Below are 23072 nucleotides of genomic sequence, written 5' to 3'. Positions count from 1 at the left end.
AGTTCTTGGAGGAGAAGTCCATTAACGGCTATTAATCAGGTTTACTTAGGGAATAGCCACTGTTATTATTGGCATCAGTAGCATGGGATCTACTTAGTTTTTGGGTACTTGCCAGGTTCTTGTGGCCTGGTTTGGCCACTGTTGGAAACAGGATGCTGGGCTTGATGGACCCTTGGTCTGACCCAGCATGGTAATTTCTTATGTTCTTAGAATAGCACGCCACGCTTCTAGGTAAATATAGAAAAGTTACCAGCACCCTGTACATGAACTTTATTATCCAAAAGGAACAAGTGTAGCTTCTTATTGCTCATTAGCAGTATTGGTCAGGAAGCAACTATTCCTACCCTTCCACCCTCCAAAATACTTGTGCCTCAAGAGAGCCCTGAGAGACATTTATAAAATCATGAGTGGGGTGGAACAGGTAAATAAAGGACAGTTATTTACCCTTCCAAATAATACTGAAACAAGGGGACCTTCCATGAAACCAACCACCAGCACATTTAAAACAAATCTCGCAAAGTACTTTCTCACTCAGCACACTACCAAGCTGTAGAATCTGTTGCCAGGGAACATGGTTAAGGTGACGAGCACAGCAAAAGTGGACTGGACAAGTTCCTGGAGGAAAAGTCCATAGCACATTATTTATTTGTACAGTTTTTATATACCATTGCACAGTAAGATTCCATCGCTATGGTTTACAAAATAAAATCATAAATACCTGAAATTACTAAAAATACATCATTAAAATACTTAACACAATCAAAACAATTATTAGCCAGGCAGACTAAAGAAAGCCATTACCATCCCTGGGAGTGAGTAACAGGAATTAGGGATCTGCCAGGAACTTGTGACTTGGATTGGCCACTGACAGAGACGGGATGCTGGGCTTGATGGACCTTGGTCTGACCTAGCACAGCACTTCTCACGTTCTTATTCTGTTTATCCCGTAGATCAATGACATTTTATTTTTTTAAAAAGCCATAAAATTAATGTGCGATACAGCAGGTTCAGTTTGAGTGACTGTCAGACATCACAGAGCACTGTGACCAATAGCCAACATCTGACTGTGCAGAGATGATCACAGCTCTGAAGACCAAATCCCAGCCACAATATTAGAAGGCAGATGGAAAAGGACATAGTCTTGCTGTGCCCAGAATAAAACCTTCAATCTGAGAACTGGCACGGATCCTGCAGTCATTCAGGATTATCTATTCATCTAAAATGTTAGGCACCACTTAAAACAATCAGACAAGAAGATTTGTGTATGTGAGCAAGGCTTGATTTTTGGGCTCTTGGCATGTTTCCCAGACCTCTCTGGGATTTACGAAGGAGCAGCAAAAGTGCTCAGAAGTTGAGATTTCCTCTCTGCAGAACACCTCTCTGGCATCCCTCCGAAACTCAGTACTCCTTATCTATATATTTTGCCATAGTGTTCAACTGGATGTTGGAAGTTCCTTCATATATTGTGCCTGAAACACAGTAAAAGTCAGAAGAAAAAAGTAAATAGCACCCACTCGTTTACATTCAGCAATCACACCTCTTCTAACCCCATCTAGTGCTAAATAGGCTGTAAGACAGAGGCTGCGAGCGGAACGAGCATGGCACGTGGGGGGGGAGGGCTGCGAGCGGAAAGAGCCCGGCAGGCAGATCAAGTGATGGAAGGATACAGTAGGGAGGAGGACAGGCATCAGACAGAAGAGTTACTACTATCCTCTGCAAGAGATATTCCCCTTGCCCTGAGAGAGGGGAAAGGTGCTCTTTACCTATCTTGCAGTCTCGATAATATTTCTCGATTGGATAATCTTTAGTAAATCCAACCCCGCCCATCCATTCAATGCATTTACTGGCAGTCAGCGATGCAACCTAAGGAAGGAATGAATGTTCCTGATCAGTGTTCGTTCCATGAAAGGACAATACCTTCTCTTCCCATTTCTTTAGAGCATCCTCCTGATTTTACTCCTCGTACATTCCTCACATGCTTTTTCCCACCTCTCCCAGCCCACTTCCCCTCCCAGTTCCTGAGTGCATGAAGGAGAAAAGATGCATAATTGACCACTAACTGAGCTGTGCCTGACTCGCAGTGATTCTTGGAAGTGTTGGCTGGGCCTGACTCTTACCTCAGAACAGTAATACTTGGCCATACAAGCTTCTTTAATGAAAGGTCTCCCAGCCTCCTGCATCCTGGCCGCATTGTATGTTAGCAACCTAGCTGCCTCCAGCTGTGTGGCTACGTGGGCAATCTGATGCTGCATACCCTGCAGAAAAGGAAACAGAAAGGCTTAGCTGCTCACTGCACCCAACCTCCAGCCACCCCTGTTCACCCAGGTTATTAGGACAGCATCTTGTCCTTCTGCTTCCACTAATAAAGATCTAGAGCGGTGCTTCTCAACCTTTACTCGGCCAGACACACCTGACAGATGGTTCTCACATGCGTGACACACTGAACATGTGACCGTCACGGGCTAAATGTAAATATATATTCTGCATCCACAGGAACCCCCTCAACCCACTTTTTTGAAGGAGTTAATAAACATGTGGATAAAGGTGAACCGGTAGATGTAGTATACTTGGATTTTCAGAAGGCGTTTGACAAAGTTCCTCATGAGAGGCTTCTGGGAAAAGTAAAAAGTCATGGGATAGGTGGCGATGTCCTTTCGTGGATTGCAAACTGGTTAAAAGACAGGAAACAGAGAGTAGGATTAAATGGACAATTTTCTCAGTGGAAGGGAATGGACAGTGGAGTGCCTCAGGGATCTGTATTGTGACCCTTACTTTTCAATATATTTATAAATGATCTGGAAAGAAATACGACGAGTGAGATTATCAAATTTGCAGATGACACAAAATTGTTCAGAGTAGTTAAATCACAAGCAGATTGTGATACATTGCAGGAAGACCTTGTGAGACTGGAAAATTGGGCATCGAAAAAGCTGTTAGCTTGTGTGACAAATTTGTCTTTGTTTGTTGGTACAAGTGGAGATGACAATCTGGATGTGAAGCGCAAGGAGCCAATAGACGAATCACATTTACAAGACTGATTCACTATTAAAGCAATAAGATTCAGTGCCACTGCGGATTACATATGAAAAGACAAATTTATCACACAAGCTCACAGCTTTTTCAGCTAGCCTGAGTCCAAAAATAGATACATATCTAAGCCCCTGAGGCAGCCGTTGTGATAACGGCGAAACTCGGCCGGAGTCGGGCTGTAATATTTTAGATACGTCTCCACTTCAATAAAGAATTGAAAAAGACTGTGGCATCTATTCCTTATTGTTTCTTAAGTGCAAGGTGATGCATATAGGGAAAAATAACCCATGCTATAATTACACAATGTTGGGTTCCATATTAGGTGCTACCACCCAAGAAACATCTAGGTGTCATAGTGGATAACACATTGAAATAGTCGGCTCAGTGTGCTGCGGCAGTCAAAAAAGCAAATAGGATGTTGGGAATTATTAGAAAGGGAATGGTGAATAAAACGGAAAATGTCATAATGCCTCTGTATCGCTCCATGGTGAGACCGCACCTTGAATACTGTGTACAATTCTGGTCGCCGCATCTCAAAAAAGATATAATTGCGATGGAGAAGGTACAGAGAAGGGCAACCAAAATGATAAATGGAATGGAACAGCTCCCCTATGAGGAAAGACTAAAGAGGTTAGGACTTTTCAGCTTGGAGAAGAAACAACTGAGGGGGGATATGATAGAGGTGTTTAAAATCATGAGAGGTCTAGAACGGGTAGATGTGAATCGGTTATTTACATTTTCGAATAATAGGACTAGGGGGCACTCCATGAAGTTAACAAGTAGCACATTTAAGACTAATCAGAGAAAATTATTTTTCACTCAATGCACAATAAAGCTCCTGAATTTGTTGCCAGAGGATGTGGTTAGTGCAGTTAGTGTAGCTGGGTTCAAAAAAGGTTTGGATAAGCTCTTGGAGGAGAAGTCCATTACCTGCTATTAATTAAGTTGACTTAGAAAATAGCCACTGTTATTACTAGCAACAGTAACATGGAATAGACTTAGTGTTGGGTACTTGCCAGGTTCTTGTGGCCTGGATTGGCCACTGTTGGAAACAGGATGCTGGGCTTGATGGACCCTTGGACTGACCCAGTATGGCATGTTCTTAACCCCCAGTGGGTGCAGAACAGAACTAGGGCATTACCCATACAACTCACCATACAAAAAAGATATTCTGGTTCTGATGACATCTCAGTAAAAGCAAAACAAACTCCCTTTACTGGCAGGCACAATACCCCTCCTTATGAAAAGACAGTAATTTACCGCTAATGCATGTCCTATTGAGAAAACACAACAAATAAGATTGAATCAAATGCCTACATGCTAGTAAAATACCTCACCTTGGTCACACACCCAGAACTGACCTTCACCATCATCAAAAACAAAAACAAAAGAAAAGGAACCGAGAGGAAAAGAAAACATTGGGAGGTGAGATGACATCGCGAGAGAGAGAGAGAGACCACACCCCCTCCCACGACGTCACTGAGAGCTTCGTCGGCCGTTGAGGGGCGCCTCGCCGCCGGGCGCAGGCGAGCGGGGAGGCCTATTTACATCTTGGGCCCCCGCAGTAACTTAATTTCCATCATCAAAAACAAAAACAAAAGAAAAGGAACCGAGAGGAAAAGAAAACATCGGGAGGTGAGGTGACATCGCGCGAGAGAGAGAGACCACGCCCCCTCCCACGACGTCACTGAGAGCTTCGTCGGCGGTTGAAAAGCGCCTCACCACCAGGCGCCGCGCGACGAAGGGGTGCGACAAAGGGGTTCTCCCCTTTGTGCACCCCTTGGTGCCTCATTTAATATTCTTTGTTTGTACATTTTCTATTATCTAACCCTTTTCCCAAGTTATGTACCCTTTTGGCTTGTTAACAAGTTTAATTTTAATTGTTCATTGTATCTATGGAATTATTCTCCAGCTGTTTTTGTTTTATGTAAACCGGTATGATTTACATTTAATGTAAGAATGTCGGTATATAAAAATTAAAAAATAAATAAATAAATAAGTACAGAAAGAACACAAATTACAAAAATGGAGACAGAAACTGGAATGGAAAACCAAAAAAGCCACTCTCCATGCACTGCAAACATGGAGAAATGGAAAGAGAACTATAGCACCTAACATAGTCCCAGGATCTGCAATAATGCACACAAACTAACCCACACAAATTTACACCTGTAATATGGCACTCAAACAGTAACAACCCTACGTATGAAAAGGCAACACTAGAAATATTTAACCAGGCCCTAAACACTAATACACTTCCTATTAGGAAAACAGAACAAGCCAAACTGCTATAGAGCCCCACACAGAAATAATTCTAAAGCTATACTAATAAATGTTACAAAACAGCTGATTAACAGAATAACTCCACCAATTAAAAAATCATAATTAAAAATTGTCCAAATATCAATAAAATAATTCAAAACAGCAGACACACACATCACACAACACCCAATAATTAAAATGGCAGTATATCAAGACAAATAAACTTAAGCCACCTTTACTTACCCTCTCCAGCAACTCTCCTACTCCTTTCCCTTGCAAGCCAATAGCACTCACCAGAAGCAGCAGTGGCTGTTGACGCTCTGTCCTCACAGTCCTCTTCCTTAGCGCCCACAACCAGTCACTCACACACAGTCTCTGTCTCAGACCAGTAACCTCCCTAACCAATCTCTCTTCCTCACATACATACACCAGTCACCTCCCTGACCAGTCTGTCTCTCACACACACACACACACTCACACAGTCACCTCCATGGCCAGTCTGTCTCTCACACAGAAACACATCACCTCCAACCAGTCTGTCTCTCAATCACACACATGCTCTCTCACTTACATACAAGCTCTCAATCACACACAAATTGCTCTTCTTTCCATTCTACCACAGGCACACACAAAGCTGCCACTCACGCACCCAGGCACCCATTTCTACCACAGGCACACACAAAGCTGCCACTCACGCACCCAGGCACCCATTTCTACCACAGGCACCACAAAGCTGCCACGCACCCAGGCACCCAATTCTACCACAGGCAAACACAAAGCTGCCACTCACGCACCCAGGCACCCATTTCTACCACAGGCACACACAAAGCTGCCACTCACGCACCCAGGCACCCATTTCTACCACAGGCACACACAAAGCTGCCACTCACGCACCCAGGCACCCAATTCTACCACAGGCACACACAAAGCTGCCACTCACGCACCCAGGCACCCATTCTACCACAGGCACACACAAAGCTGCCACTCACGCACCCAGGCACCCATTTCTACCACAGGCACACACAAAGCTGCCACGCACCCAGGCACCCAATTCTACCACAGGCAAACACAAAGCTGCCACTCACGCACCCAGGCACCCATTTCTACCACAGGCACCACAAAGCTGCCACGCACCCAGGCACCCAATTCTACCACAGGCAAACACAAAGCTGCCACTCACGCACCCAGGCACCCATTTCTACCACAGGCACACACAAAGCTGCCACTCACGCACCCAGGCACCCATTTCTACCACAGGCACACACAAAGCTGCCACTCACGCACCCAGGCACCCATTTCTACCACAGGCACCACAAAGCTGCCACGCACCCAGGCACCCAATTCTACCACAGGCACACACAAAGCTGCCACTCACGCATCCAGGCACCCATTCTACCACACACATACAAAGCTGCCACTCACGCACCCAGGCACCCATTTCTACCACAGGCACACACAATATAAGATTCTCAAAATAACTCACTGACTAAGATATGAAAATCATCATTTCGTTTTAATTTTCCGTACTATTTGGTTATGTACTAGATCAATTATAAAATGTACTAGAACATTTCAGTTGATAGATATTAATGCCTATGAATACCACATTTGTAACCAATCTTTGAGTAATAACTATGAATGTCACTTTGTAAATTTGTTGTGATCTATACATGGAACGATGGTTTATAAAATGTCAAAATAAATGAATATTCATGAGATGGATTCGTCAGATTGGATCTCCATTGTATGCAAATCTATTCATTGTGGATATCCTGAAGGCCTATTCGGATAGATACAATATGTCCCAAGGATATACTCTAGATCAGCGATTCTCAATCGCTTTTCTAGAGTATATCCTTGGGACATATTGTATCTATCCGAATAGGCCTTCAGGATATCCACAATGAATAGATTTGCATACAATGGAGATCCAATCTGACGAATCCATCTCATGAATATTCATTTATTTTGACATTTTATAAACCATCGTTCCATGTATAGATCACAACAAATTTACAAAGTGACATTCATAGTTATTACTCAAAGATTGGCTACAAATGTGGTATTCATAGGCATTAATATCTATCAACTGAAATGTTCTAGTACATTTTACAATTGATCTAGTACATAACCAAATAGTATGGAAAATTAAAACGAAATGATAGTTTTCACATCTTAGTGAGTTTTGAGAATCTTATATTCTCTTGTTTGATTTAATCTTATTTTTGTTCTTGTCTTTGTGGCTCTATATATTCTAAGGTTCTTAAGTTAAATTATATGCATTTTTGAATAGCCATATTTTAAATTCACATTTAAATCTCTTTCTATCTTGTAAAGTACGTAATGTCTCAGGCAGAGAATTCCAGAGCTTTGGACCCGCTATGGAAAACTCTCAATCTCTTATTTGCATCAGATGTGTGCTCCATACTGTGGGAATAGTCAGTAGTCCTTTATTTTGAGATCTTAGTGTTCGCTGAGGATTGTAAGGTTGTAGTGTCACTCCTAATAAGCCGGTGTTGTTGGAATGAATGACAAATATTATTGTTAATACTTTAGGATTGTACTGGTAACAAATGCAGTGACAGCAGCGAGGGAGTAATGTGATCATATTTCCTAGATCCTATTAATAGTCTTGCTGCAGCATTTTGTAATAATTGTAGTGGTTTTAAGTGATTTGCTGAAAGACCTAGTAGTAAGGACTTACAGTAGTCAAGGTTTGAGAAGATTAGAGTTTGCAGTACAGTATGGAAGTCCTCAAAAGATAATAATGGTTTCAACCGATGTAGTATACACAACTTGGCGTAACCTGTCGATTAATTTATTGATGTGGATATCCTGAAAATCTGACTGGCTAGGTATGTCCTGAGGAATGATTTGAGAAGCACTACTCTAAAATCACCTGAGAAAGCAGGATACAGGTATTTAGCATGTGGTAATGTAGGGTGTAGGAGCAGGCTGAGACACCATTTAACAAAGTGAAAGTGCAGTGCCTGAGAGCCAAGGCTCCAGCAATACATGTAAATAACTTTGTGAAATGTATATACAAATTAAGGAGAGAGCAGAAAGACAAACTCAGTGCTGTGTTCTTACTTTCTAATATAATAAAAACCATTTAGAAACAAATTTACAGTGTACAAATCCACATGTCAATTTCTGCAAGAAAATACTGCACCTGAAAATCAAATATTCTTTTCCCAAATTGGACTCTCTGTTTTGTGTAAGGAATCGTGAGGTCAAAGCATCCTTGTGCCAAGCCCAACATCTGTAAAGCAAGAGAACAAATTTATACCAGGAGTACAATCTACTTAAAAGCAGAGTTGCTAACCTGTAAACAGGTGTTCTCCGTGGACAGCAGGATCTTAGTCCTCACACATGGGTGACATCATCAGATGGAGCCCCGATGCAGAAAACTTATGTCAAAGTTTCTACAACTTTGACTAGGCACATTGAGCATGCCCAACATGTCCTATACCACATGTCCACATGGGGCCTTCTCCAGTCTTGTATCATAGAATTATCATTAAAATAACTTCATGTACAGAGATTGGTGTACCATCTACACCTTGATGGTATGAGCCAATTGCACTGAGATGAACTCTAATGGAGTTGGTCTTTAAGCCAGCCTCTGATAGGTGTAGGACAGGGGTCGGGAACCCATGGCTCGCGAGCCAGATATGGCTCTTTTGAGGGCTGCATCTGGCTCGCAGACAAGTGTCGCCATACTTCGCGGTTCCCCGCTGACCCAGCTGCTCCCCGGTCCTCCGCCGCCCGGGCTTAAAATGCTGTCAGCCCGGGCGGAACGCGGCAGGACAGCTGGAGTCAGCGGCACCGGCGTGCTCTCTTCTCCTCCCCCCCCCCCCCCCGCGGCCCGGAAGGGGAAGTGGAGAGCATCGGGTGCCTGCGCGGGAAGAAGAGACCACACTAGTGTGGTCTCTTCTTCCGCGCAGGCACCCGATGCTCACCACTTCCTCTTCCGGGCCGCGGGGGGGGGGAGGAGAAGAGAGCACGCCGACTGGAGTCATCCGGGTGCCTGCGCGGGAGTCATCGGGTGTCAGCCGGGTGCCAGCGCTGGAGTCATCGCGCAGGCACCCGATGCTCTCCACTTCCTCTTCCGGGCCGCGGGAAGAAGAGAGCACGCCGGTGCTCTCTTCTTCCCGCGGCCCGGAAGAGGAAGTGGAGAGCATCGGGTGCCTGCGCGGGAAGAAGACTGCAGCGCGGCTCGGAGGAAAATGAAAATCTTCAACCGCGGCCGATGGGACTCCGCCTTCGCCTCCGCGAGGGCTGAAAATGAAGGAGGTTAGCGTTGGGAGGTGGCTGCTGCTGCCGCGAGTTCCCGGGGGGAGAGTGAATGAGCGAGCAAGCATGTGTGTTTGAGATCCTGTGTGTGTGAGTGAGAGATTGCATGTATGTGAATGATTGATTGAGAGCCTGTATATGTGAAAGAGAGTATGTCTGTGATTGAGATCCTGCCTGTGAGAGAGAGAGCATGAATGTAAGTTTACCATTGGGAACCTGTATGTGTAAGTTTGTAATTGAAAACCTGTTTGTTTGAAAGAGTATGTGTGTATGATTGAGATCCTTTGTGTGTGAGAGAGATCATGTGTATGTATGATTAAGAGCCTGTGTGTATAAGTAAGAGAGAGATCATGTGTGTCTGTGTCTGATTGACAGCTGGTTTAGGTGATGGAGCATGTGAGTATGTGATTGAGAGCCTGTGTGTAAATGAGAGAGAGAGACCATGTGTGTCTGTGTGATTGAGAGCTGATTTAGGTGATGGAGCATGTGAGTATGTGATTGAGAGCCTGTGTTTAAATGAGAGAGAGAGACCATGTGTGTCTGTGTGTGATTGAGAGCTGATTTAGGTGAGGGAGCATGTGAGTATGTGATTGAGAGCCTGTGTTTAAATGAGAGAGAGAGACCATGTGTGTCTGTGTGATTGAGAGCTGATTTAGGTGAGGGAGCATGTGAGTATGTGATTGAGAGCCTGTGTGTAAATGAGAGAAAGAGAGGACATGTTTGTAAGCATGTGAATGAGAGTCTGTGTGTGAGAGAAAAAGACAGCATGTATTTATGTGATTGAAAGCCTGTGTGTGTGTAAGCGTGAAAAGATAGACAGCATGTGTGTAAATGTGTAATTAAGACCCTATATAAGTGAGAGAGAAAAAACATTTGTATATGTGAGTGACTGAGAGCATGTGTGTATAGGTGTGTCATTGAGAGCCAGTGTGAGAGAGAGCGCTGGTATGTGACTGAGAGAGGAGAAAGTTCCAAGCAAACCACCCCACCTCCTGCTAATTCAGAACAATCTCAGGACACCTGGATATCAAACGTTCCCAGGTATGCAGAGCAAAAAAAATTTTGTATCCTTATTATTTTTCATTACTTTATTATTTTTCATTACTGGATCTTTGTGTCTGCTATTTTGAAATATTTTGTTGGTATCTGGAAATGTTTTATATGAGTTTTTAATTATTGGATATTCCACTCATCAGCTGTTTCGAAATATGTTCTTTTTGTTAGTACAGTTTTACTGCTGATGATTTTATATTTCTTGATTTGTTTTATAAGGATGTGTGATGTTTCTTTTTTCCTTTGTTACACTGCATACAGAGACTCTGGCTTGTTGCAGTTTCCAATTCAGTTTTTGTCTGCATGCTTCTTGTTATGCGTTTTGGTCTCTTTATTCTATGTTAGGTGAGGGACAGCACGTGATTCAGGTGAGGTTTTTCTGCTGGCGTGTAGTTTCTGTGTAGGACTCTATAGCAGCCTGACTTGGTCCGTTTTCCTAATAGGAGATGTATTGGTGTCTTAAGGCCTGGTGTAATATTTTCAGAGACTTATTGTACTTTAAAAGTGTGATCTTACATAAAATGCACACATTTACTTGTATTTAGTTTTAAACATATTGTATGGCTCTCATGGAATTACATTTTAAAATATGTGGCGTTTATGGCTCTCTCAGCCAAAAAGGTTCCTGACCCCTGGTGTAGGATATAGTCAAGCAGTTTTGGTGTGGAGCAGGTGAACGGATCTAGGGCCTTCTGCTCACACCACACAGAAAACCTCCTCCACTTCAGTCCATAGGACTTTCTAGTGAAAGCTTTCTATATGCCAACAGGACCAGAGACACATCCTCTGAAAGATCAAGTGGCTGCAGGATTAACTTCTCAACATCCAGGCTGTGAGCGACAGGGCATGGAGGTTGGGATGCCACAGCCTGCCTTGATCTTGTATTATGAGATCTGGATAAGTCCCTTAGACTGATCAGTCTCCAGATGAACAACTCTCGTAAGATGGAAAAAAGACCTGTCTTGGCCAATGAGGTGCTATGAGGATCATAGTCCCTCTGTCCTCGTCAAGTTTCAAGAGAATCTGAGGATACGCATAGAGAAGACCCTTGCCCCAATGACGGGGAAAGGCATCTGAGGCTGGTTTGCCATCTGACCTGTACAGGGAGCAGAACTGAGGCACCTTCCTGTTGAAGGGGGCAGGGCCGCCATCAGGGCAGTATTCTTGGGCCTGCAGTATGGGGCCCCAGGATCTACTGCCACATATGGGGGCCCGCAGCCGCCAGGCGGCAGGTGCGCTTGGGGGATGTATTAGTTCATGGCAAAGAGGCCCACTGAGGCTCTCTCCGACAGTCTCCGACAGTCTGTCGCCCAGGGGCCTACTGAAACCTGGAGCTGGCCCTGGGTGCGGGCCCCAGAGAAGGGAGAGAATCAATGCTATGCGTGTCTTTTAGACACACATAGCATTGATTTACAGAGCACCGCAGACAGAGACTTGTCTGCGCGCTCTGTCCTGCCAGCGTTCACTGTCTGACGCGGCTGTGAGTGAAGAAGATCTGATGGCATCGACTGAGGAATTGATCTCAGCATACCCTGAAGATTTTACATCATCTTTACTCAGTGAGCTGCAACATCTTCGGAAAGTGTACGAAGCTACATTTCCAGAAGACATGGGTCCCTTAGATTTGCTTAACTCAATCTACAAACTAGAGCTTCAAGGAATATTCGGAGAGGTGTGTATTGCTCTTCGGATTTTCACCACCCTCCCACTTTCAGTGGCGGAAGGAGAGAGGGCATTTAGCAAACTTTCAATCAATCAAGAACTATCTGCGTTCTACAATGAGTGAACAACGTCTAAACGGCCTGGCAATTCTCTCTATTGAGCATGAGCTTGCCAGACAACTCAGTTACAAAGACTTAATTAAAGATTTTGCAAATCAGAAAGTAAGAAGACTGATTGCTTCATAAACCTGAATTTGCTGTTATTTCCACTATGAGTCGAGATGGACACAATTCAGTACTCACACTGAACTGCTTTATTGGATAGAACCCACTGGATTTCTCAGATACTGTGCATTTATCTAAGTGATTTGAGTTTGTTGACTTGTTTTTATTTTTTTACACCTATGGTGGAGTTTACACATAGGTATAAACATTGTTGCATATACTTTATCCACTGAATGCTTGTGGCCCAGACATTTTGGCTGTATGGGGCCTCAAAATTCCTGATGGCGGCCCTGGAAGGGGGACATGAACAGATCTATAATCTGGCTCCCCCAGAGGCGGAATATCAGATTCGCTATCCCCTGGGTCCAGGGACCACTCATGAGGTCTGAAGGACTCAGCCTGTCCACTACCATGTTCTCCTTCCCGGTCAGGTACATGGCCCACAACCAGATCTGGACTACTTCCTGACACAGGAGTTACGATCCCATGCCTCCTTGCTTGTTGACAACAGATCTCTGAAAGCCCATAGCGCATACTTTATCGCAAGAAGTTCCAGGAAGTTGAGTTGACAAGAGCATTCTTGGGCGGACCATCTACATGAGACCATCTACATGAGCTCCCCACCCCAGGGTGGAAGCATCTGTGGTTAGGACAATTTGGGTAGGGGGATTTTGAAATGAGATCCCCCATTCCAGATTTGAAAGTACCCGCCACCAGGACAGGAGTCCTGGAGATGGGGTGACTCAGATGCAATCCTGGAGGCTCTGACTGGCCTGGTGCCACTGTGACCTTGGGATCCATTGGGCTCTGCACATGTGTAAGTATGCTAAGAGAGTGACATGGATGGTTGTGCCCATATAGCCCAACAAACAAATCGGTAACCGATCCAGTAAGCTGTGTAGCAGTGACGACAATGAGAATCGGATAAAAGAAAGCCCTTTATTAAAACGCCCGACTCTGGCCGAGTTTCGCTCTTTTTGCACAGAGCTGCCTCAGGGGCAACTAGAAATGGACATATAAATAATTAATATACATATATATGAAATAAAACAATATTTAACATAAATGAATAAAAAACTGAATATAAAAATGTATTAATTTGAATTATGTTATAAAATCATTGTATTATAAATAACATAAAATCAGAAAAATTAATACATATATATGTGTTTGGACTTATGGATACAATAACTTAAAAGACCACATGTATATATGAAAAAATAAATAAATAAAATGCAGTGTATCAAGGAGTAAAAAATGTGTGACAATGTAAAAATGCAAGGAATTGAGAGGTGGTGATCCTGTGTCATATACAATGTATGAAACTATAAACAACATGGAGTCAATAATGGTTTTTGAATAATATAATCATTATATATTTCATGCTTACTTCATTCAAGCAGGACTTGGAAAAGTCAATATCGTATTAATTATCCTAAATATGAAAAAACAAACAAAACAAATGAATATATACAAAAATCAAAAAAATTAAAAGTGAAAAAATGAAAATGACATGAATGTAAAAAGGAAAAGTAAAAAAATGAAAAATGAAAAAAATCAAAAGTGGATTGTTTGAAAGAAAATGTTGGAATAAAAGATGAATGATTAAAGAACCAAAATGACAATGGATGGATAATTGTTAATGTGACTAGAAAAATCTACCTACAACGCAGATGGTTTCACTCTAAAGCAATTAAACTTTCAATATATATGAACTGTAATAAACAAATGATATAAAATGAATGTAGTATGCTGAAAAACATACAAACGGCTCATTCAACTATATTAATTATTTATATGTCCATTTCTAGTTGCCCCTGAGGCAGCTCTGTGCAAAAAGAGCGAAACTCGGCCAGAGTCGGGCGTTTTAATAAAGGGCTTTCTTTTATCCGATTCTCATATAGCCCAACAGCCTCAACATTTGTCAGGCTGACACCTGCTGGCTCTGTTGGATTTCTGCCACGATGGTCGTCAAGGTGATGGCCCTCTGGCGAGGAAGGAAGGCTTGGCCTGAGCAGTGTCTAGCAGGGCTCTTATGAAGTCCAGCTGACGTGATGGGCTGAGATGGGACTTTGGAAATTGAGAACAAACCATAGTGAATCCAAACACCCGGATGGTCAAGCTAATGGACCTTGTAGCCCCTGCCTGAGACGTGCTCTTTATCAGCCAATCGTCCAGATACAGGAAAGCATGCACTCCCAGCCTGCAGAGGTGCGCCACCACCATGGCCAAGCATTCTGTGAAGACCCATGGGACTGATGTGAACCCGAATGGCAACACCTGGTATGGGAAGTGCTGTTTTCCCACCACAAAGATACTTCCTGTGACTGGGGAAGAGCTCGATATGAGTATATGCATCCTTTAGGTCAAGGAAGCATAGCCAGTCCTTTTTTTTTTTTTTTTTTTTTTTTTAAAGAGGGATCAAGGTGCCCAGGGAAACCATCTTGAACTTTTTTTCTGTGAAAGTTGTTCAAAGCCCTTAGGTCTAGGATGGGACAGAGTCCTCCTGTTCTCTTTGGAATCAGGAAGTACCTGGAGTAGAATCGCCACCCTCTTTGCCCTGGTCGTACGGACTCGATCACTCTGGCCATTAAGAGGGAGGAGAGCTCCGCTAGTAGTACCTCCTGATATGCTACTGGCCCCCAAAACGGGCATGGAGGTCAATTTGGTTGGAAGCTCAATAGGTTTAATTGGTACACTTGACTAATGATGAACAGAATCCACTGGTCCGAGGTTATACTGGTTCACAAAGAACCGCAGCTGTACCCCGACTGGAGGGTTCATCATCCTGGGTACGGGTAACTAGTGTAGGCTTCCTATGACCAGTCAAAACCCCGTCCTCTGAATAGACTGAGGAGCCGGCTGGGGCTTGGTGACTCTCTGCTGCCTAAGACGGCCGCGGGAGCCCTGATGGTGTTGATGGGAGCAAGGGGCGGAGGATAGTACTTCCTTTGGCAAAAGAAAGACTTCCATGGCCCCAGTCTTGCTTGCCTCCTAGAAGAGGAGAAGAGATTTGGAGTACTGGTGGAGAATTGCTGGAGGGTTTCATGGTGTTCCTGAAGCTGGGCCACAGCATCTCTCACCAAAGAGATTCTCCCCAGTACATAGCATGTCAGTGATTCATTCCTGTACCTCTGGTCGAATATCAGAGGCCTACAGCCATGCCATTCTGTGGACACAGATTCCTGCTACAGAGACTCTCGATATCATCTCAAAAACATTATAGGTTGCACTGACTTCTTGTTTTCCACACTCCAAGCCATTATGCATCAGCAACATGAGGGTGTCCTGCTGTTGAGGCGGCCAACTCCTACACTTGCTTCCAGATGTCCTTCAAGTACTGGCTCATGTAGAGCTGGTAGGCAACGATGTGGGCAATAAGCATGGCGCCTTGAAACACCTTCCTCCCAAGAGCTTCCATCGCTCTATGGTCCTTCCCCAGGAGCGCCAAGGAATGAGTCCAAGCAAGCTTGGCCCTCATGAGGGTGAATTTGACCACCACCGACTGGTGGGGCAGCTAACGCTTACAGAATCTGGCAGCCTTCTGGACGAGGTAGACCCTGTCTGCCTTCTTATTAATGGGAGGCACTTTGAGGGGGTTTACCCATATCCTCAGCAGCAACTCCTTAAGGATCTCATGTACCGGGATTATCACGATCTCCTTAGAAGGCTCCATGAACTGGAGGATCTCAAGCATTTTGTGCCTGGCATCCTACTCCATCAATAACTGAAACGGAACATCACCCTTACAAAAGGGAGACCCCCTTGGAGCCTTCGGAGGACTATGAGACATCATCCCCCAAGAGTGATAGGGTATCTCACTCTCACTGTAAGCCAGAGGGGATGGGTACCTAGGTGCTTGGCCTTCATCCAGAGGTGAAAGCACCAGTAGAACTGGACTGGGTTTAAAAAAGGTTTGGATAAGTTCCTAGAGGATAAATTAATAAGCAATAGTAGCAATATTATAATATTGTAATAGTACCCACCCTTGTAAAGTCTGTTTTTCGGATCCACATACACACTCTATATTAATGAATCGCTCGTTGCTAAGTTTTATTTTACCTGTTTCTGATCTCCCTTCCTTATTAGGCATGCCTCAACTGTAGAATATGATTATCATTGGTTTAATAGTTTTGTTTTATGTGGTATTTATATTGTTTCCTCTTAATTTCATTTAATTGTAAAGCCTGTTGCTGATTTATTGTTCATTGTAAACCGAGGTGATGTTTTTAACGTGCCGCGGTATATAAAAAAATCACTAACTAACTAACTAAATAAATAAATAAATAGCAATAGTAGCTTGTTATCTATCTAATGTTTGGGTACTTGCCAGGTTCTTGTGACTTGGATTGGCCACTGTTAGAAACAGGATACTGGGCTCGATGGACCTTTGGGTCTGACCCAGTATGGCATAACTTGTGTTCTTATGTTATGTTCTTATGTCTCTCTGCCGGTCTCAGTGGAGCTTCCTTCTCGGAGGAACCAGCAACGACCACCGTATCGGTAGGGAGAGGCCTGGGTGCCTCGCTGGGCACCAAAGCGCACACTGATCTTCTCCAGAAGTGGTACGAGAACTGGCGGCACCGGGTCCGGTGCCACAGGACCAAAGCCCTGCAAGTTCCCGGTCCACCTCTAGCTGGACTCGGAACTCTAACTCCTCCATGAACATTGCTAATGCCAACACTGACTGTGAAGGAGGAGGGTGGCCAGATCCTCTTCGGACCCTCTAGGAGGATCGATGACTGGCATTAGAACCAGTGGAAACAGTTACAGACCCCTGGTACCGATGGAGGATTGGCACTCCTAACCGCAGGGTCACTTTGGAGGCATCGCACAGTGCATTCGCATGCCTGGCACCATGCATCGACGGGGACCAGTGCCAATGCTTCTTCAGCTTCTCTCAATGCTCAGCCCTGTCTTTCCCAGGTGCTAAGCCCGATAACAAGGAACTCGCCATCCTTAACCTGGAGGAGATAGACAAAGGCCTGTCTCTGGCACCCCTGTCTGCCAGCGGCATCGACAGATCCGCTGATGTCCATTGGTGCCGATGGCTCGGACTTCTTCGACCCGAAGAGCTGCTCCATCTTCTCGAGTCAAAGCTAACGTCCCTTCAGGGTCATCTGGGCACATAAGCAGCAACCCTGGATGTCATGCGATGCCTCCAGGCAGAGGACATATCTCATGTGGATCTGTGATGGACATGGTCCTCGGGCACCAGAGGCATCTCTGAAAACTGGACGTGGCCATGACGGCCGAAACAAAGGAGCAAAAACTGAAGGTGATGATGGTGGAGCATCAATGGCCAGCGGGTACCGATGCACCACTGCCACGGGGAAATCGACCGCGAAAGGAAACTTACTGAATCACTGAAAACCCCAACTAGGAGGCACTATGGGAGGGCACAAAGAAAGATCCGGTGACGGAACAGTGAGAAAACCGCGAAAACTGTGAGAAAAATAAAAAAGTCTTCCACAAAGCCAAAAATAGCCAAAATGAGCTCACTCACACCACAAGGCTTACAGCTCCACGGAAAGAGAGAGACTGGAGAGGGACCCCATGTGGATGCCGGGTATAGGGCATGTTCAGTGTGCCTAGGCAAAGTTCTAGAAACTATGGCATAAGTTTTCCACATCGGGGCTCCATCTGATGATTTCACCCATGTGTGAGGACTAAGATCCTGCTTGTCCTCAGAGAACATCTGTCTCCAAAACGTTCAGCAACTCCCCCCCACCCCCCACCACCACATATCTCTACAAAAGGGTGCGTGAGTAGATCTAAGGCGGGCTGGGGGTTGTCAGGGAATGGAGCTGGGACCCCATTATAGGGTACTGCTGAGTGCAGCAAGGGATGGCGCTATTACACCTCCCCTCCCTTCTGCACGTAACTGTGAGAGCAGCCCTGAGGGATTGGGGAGTGTCAGGGGACAGAGCTGCACAGGGTACAGAGTGAGAGCAGCTATGGGGAGGGTCAGGGGATGAAGCTGCAACTACCACTTACCCTTCCTCCCCCTCTCTGTTAGGATGTGAGAGCAGCTCTGGGGGTCAGGGATAATACTCACCTGTGCTGCAATACCTATTCGTCCTTCATTAAGCATTTCAATAGCATACTTATAACCCTTCCCTGGCTCTCCTAGGATGTTCTTCTCTGGGACCTTCAAAATGGAAAACATAAAAGACCAACAATACCATGACAATTAAATATAACAAGGTGAGAGTATTCCTCCCTCAAAAACCTCCCTATATAAAGGGATACCCTGCGAGTATTCCTCCCTCAAGCACCTCCCTATATAAAGGGACACCCTGCGAGTATTCCTCCCTCAAGCACCTCCCTATATAGAGGGACACCCTGCGAGTATTCCTCCCTCAAGCACCTCCCTATATAAAGGGACACCCTGCGAGTATTCCTCCCTCAAGCACCTCCCTATATAAAGTGACACCCTGCGAGTCTTCCTCCCTCAAGCACCTCCCTATATAGAGGGACACCCTGCGAGTCTTCCTCCCTCAAGCACCTCCCTATATAGAGGGACACCCTGCGAGTCTTCCTCCCTCAAGCACCTCCCTATATAGAGGGACACCCTGCGAGTCTTCCTCCCTCAAGCACCTCCCTATATAGAGTGACACCCTGCGAGTATTCCTCCCTCAAGCACCTCCCTATATAGAGTGACACCCTGCGAGTATTCCTCCCTCAAGCACCTCCCTATATAAAGGGACACCCTGCGAGTATTCCTCCCTCAAGCACCTCCCTATATAAAGGGACACCCTGCGAGTATTCCTCCCTCAAGCACCTCCCTATATAAAGGGACACCCTGCGAGTATTCCTCCCTCAAGCACCTCCCTATATAAAGGGACACCCTGCGAGTATTCCTCCCTCAAGCACCTCCCTTTATAGAGGGAACACCCTGCGAGTATTCCTCCCTCAAGCACCTCCCTATATAAAGGGACACCCTGCGAGTATTCCTGCCTCAAGCACCTCCCTATATAAAGGGACACCCTGCGAGTATTCCTCCCTCAAGCATCTCCCTATATAGAGGGACACCCTGCGAGTATTCCTCCCTCAAGCACCTCCCTATAGAGAGGGAACACCCTGCGAGTATTCCTGCCTCAAGCACCTCCCTATATAAAGGGACACCCTGCGAGTATTCCTGCCTCAAGCACCTCCCTATATAAAGGGACACCCTGCGAGTACTCCTCCCTCAAGCACCTCCCTATATAGAGGGACACCCTGCGAGTATTCCTCCCTCAAGCACCTCCCTATATAAAGGGACACCCTGCGAGTATTCCTCCATCAAGCACCTCCCTATATAGAGGGACACCCTGCGAGTATTCCTCCCTCAAGCACCTCCCTATATAGAGGGACACCCTGCGAGTATTCCTCCCTCAAGCACCTCCCTATATAGAGGGACACCCTGCGAGTATTCCTCCCTCAAGCACCTCCCTATATAGAGTGACACCCTGCGAGTATTCCTCCCTCAAGCACCTCCCTATATAGAGGGAACACCCTGCGAGTATTCCTCCCTCAAGCACCTCCCTATATAAAGGGACACCCTGCGAGTATTCCTCCCTCAAGCACCTCCCTCTATAGAGGGAACACCCTGCGAGTATTCCTCCCTCAAGCATCTCCCTATATAGAGGGACACCCTGCGAGTATTCCTCCCTCAAGCACCTCCCTATATAAAGGGACACCCTGCGAGTATTCCTCCCTCAAGCACCTCCCTATATAGAGGGACACCCTGCGAGTATTCCTCCCTCAAGCACCTCCCTATATAAAGGGACACCCTGCGAGTATTCCTGCCTCAAGCACCTCCCTATATAAAGGGACACCCTGCGAGTATTCCTTCCTCAAGCATCTCCCTATATAGAGGGACACCCTGCGAGTATTCCTCCCTCAAGCACCTCCCTATATAAAGGGACACCCTGCGAGTATTCCTCCCTCAAGCACCTCCCTATATAAAGGGACACCCTGCGAGTATTCCTCCCTCAAGCACCTCCCTATATAAAGGGACACCCTGCGAGTATTCCTCCCTCAAGCATCTCCCTATAGAGAGGGAACACCCTGCGAGTATTCCTCCCTCAAGCACCTCCCTATATAGAGGGACACCCTGCGAGTATTCCTCCCTTGAATATTACCCTACAGTGGGACACCTTCTCTTTCTAATACTGTCTTATAGAGGGATGCTGCATGAGTATTCCTCATTCTATACTGCCATATGGAAGGACACTGTGTAAAGGCATTGTTTGTATAAATAAATACTGAATGATAGAAAGGAAAATTAGTTCTTACCTGATAATTTTCGTTCCTGTATTACCACGGATCAGTCCAGACTCCTGCGTTTTCCTCCCTTCCAGCAGATGGAGACAGACATTTTTTAAAAAACTCTGCCTTATATCCTAAGGTGCCACCTACAGTCCCGGCAGTATTACTCAGTATCAAAGCAGAATGGTCCTCAACCAAACTAACTCTATACAAATAATGTTTTAACAGAATTGGTTCACTAAACCCAAATGGGAACAGAACCTGTTGAAGACTGTCAAGAAAAAACGATCTGCAGACCCAAAAATAAACAACGGGCGGACTCTCCATTACCTGCATGTCTACAACGGGCAGGACTCTGGACTGATCCGTGGTACTACAGGAACGAAAATTATCAGGTAAGATCTGCCAGAATTCTGACTGGCAAAAGAAAATCCGACCACATATCCCCAGTACTCTACAACTTACAATGGTTATCAGTTGAAAAAAGAATAGAGTACAAAATTCTCACAATCCTACACAAGACAATTCATAAAGTAGATTACACTGCCCTGGACAATATTATACATTTACATAATTCATCACGTACAACAAGGTCAACATATAAAATTCAGCTGGATGTTCCTTCACTACCACAAGCCAAATTATCCTCCACAAGAAATAGAGCCATCTCCATCGTCGGCCCAAAATTATGGAACTCATTACCTCATCACCTCAATTCGCAAGTAAACGTTAAATCTTTTAAAAAAGAACTTAAAGCCTGGCTACTCTCACAGTCCTGCAATGGTTGCTCACCCAATGACAGCAGAACATAAATCTTTGATTTCATCCTCTGTACGTTCCATTCTACGTGAGCAATCCCCCTCCTACGACGACCGCCCTGACTCACAGAAACCTCTCTCGCTTTTGTTACGGTATCAACCGTCCCCCTACAAGATTTTTTATACAGTCATATTCCTAATATTTAATGTATTTATTGACCATTACTAAGTTATTGTTCTGATTCAATTTTTTACTGTTATACTGTTATGGATTTAAATGTAACTGGTTTGTTATAATGTAAACCGGAGTGAAGGCAATGTCTGCTATACCTCGGGATATAAACAAATGCTAAATAAAAAATAAATAAATAATTTCCCTTTCCCTGTATGTATCCAGATCAGTCCAGACTCCTGGGATGTACCAGAGCTGTCTTACGTGGGATGGGATCTGGAGAGGCCCGCTCGAAGCACACCTTCTCCAAATCCACCTGAACCCGGTGCCTGGACATCCAGTCTGTAATGCCTCACAAAAGTATGCAAATATTTCCAAGCAGCTGCCCTGCAATTCTCCTGAGTTGAGACTTGTTGGCATTCCACCCAAGACGCTGCCTGCGAACGAGTGGAATGGGCATGAAGACCAATCGGCAGAGGTCAATTACATAGTAAATATGCTGAACTTATAGCCTCTTTTAGCCAACGAAATATCGAAGCCTTAGATGCCATATTACCCTTCCTTGGACCACTCCACAGCACAAAAAGGTGGTCAGACACACAAAAGGAGTTTGTAACCTCCAGATAATGCAGCAAAGCCCTGCGAACATCCAGCTTCTGGTAAGTCTTTTGACAATGGATCCGACCGATCCAGGAAAAGACGGGAGCTCCACCGATTGATTCAAATGGAGAGGAAACCACATTCGGAAGAAAGGAAGGAACCATCCTCAAGGAAACTCCAGAATCAGAAATTCGCAAGAACAGCTCTCTACAGGATAGGGCTTGAAGTTCCGACACTCTACGAGCCGATGTGATAGCAACAAGAAAAATCACCTTTAATGTAAGATCCTTCAGGATCGCCCTTTTCAAAGGCTCAAAGGGCGCCGTACACAGGGCTGAGAGAACTAAGTTCAGGCTCCAGGAAGGACAAGGGTGTTTGACCGGAGGACGTTAGTGCTTCGCTCCCCGAAGGAAACGCGCCACATCCGGTTGTGCTGCCAACGCTATGCCCTGTATCGAACCACGCAAGCAACCAAGCGCTGCCAACTGCACTCTCAGAGAACTACACGACAAGCCCTTGGATAGTCCAGCTTGTAGATAAGAAAAAATATCCAACACTGATGCCCTCATGTGCTACACACCAAGATTCGAACACTCTCCACTCCACTCCACTCCCGAACATACGTGAGGTTAGTGGATGTCTTATGCGATCTAAGAAGCGTAGCGACAACCGCGTCCGAATAACCTTTTCTCCTTAGGCGCCACCTCTCAAAAGCTCACTAGACAAAAGCGATCGGCTCCTTCCAAACAGACGGGCCCTTGA

At 45.1% G+C, this 23072-nt stretch overlaps 1 protein-coding gene across 2 annotated transcripts in view; it reads right to left on the bottom strand.

Annotated features, from left to right (window-relative positions):
- Positions 1-615: 615 nt before the first annotated feature.
- The window catches only part of ACADSB (acyl-CoA dehydrogenase short/branched chain), a 77706-nt gene continuing 55249 nt past the window's right edge, over positions 616-23072 (bottom strand). For both annotated transcript variants that reach the window (XM_029610591.1, XM_029610592.1), the window contains 5 exons: positions 18586-18678; positions 8465-8554; positions 2118-2255; positions 1764-1863; positions 616-1469 (listed from right to left, as the gene is read on the bottom strand). In XM_029610591.1, the coding sequence (XP_029466451.1) occupies positions 1399-1469; positions 1764-1863; positions 2118-2255; positions 8465-8554; positions 18586-18678 (492 nt within the window). In that variant the 3' untranslated portion in view covers positions 616-1398. The remainder of the gene's footprint in view (positions 1470-1763; positions 1864-2117; positions 2256-8464; positions 8555-18585; positions 18679-23072) is intronic.

Source organism: Rhinatrema bivittatum, chromosome 7, assembly GCF_901001135.1.
Source record: "Rhinatrema bivittatum chromosome 7, aRhiBiv1.1, whole genome shotgun sequence".
In the NCBI taxonomy this organism is placed as follows: Eukaryota; Metazoa; Chordata; class Amphibia; order Gymnophiona; family Rhinatrematidae; genus Rhinatrema; species Rhinatrema bivittatum.
Note: the sequence above shows the minus strand (reverse complement) of the source record. Positions and strands in the feature narration are given on the sequence as shown.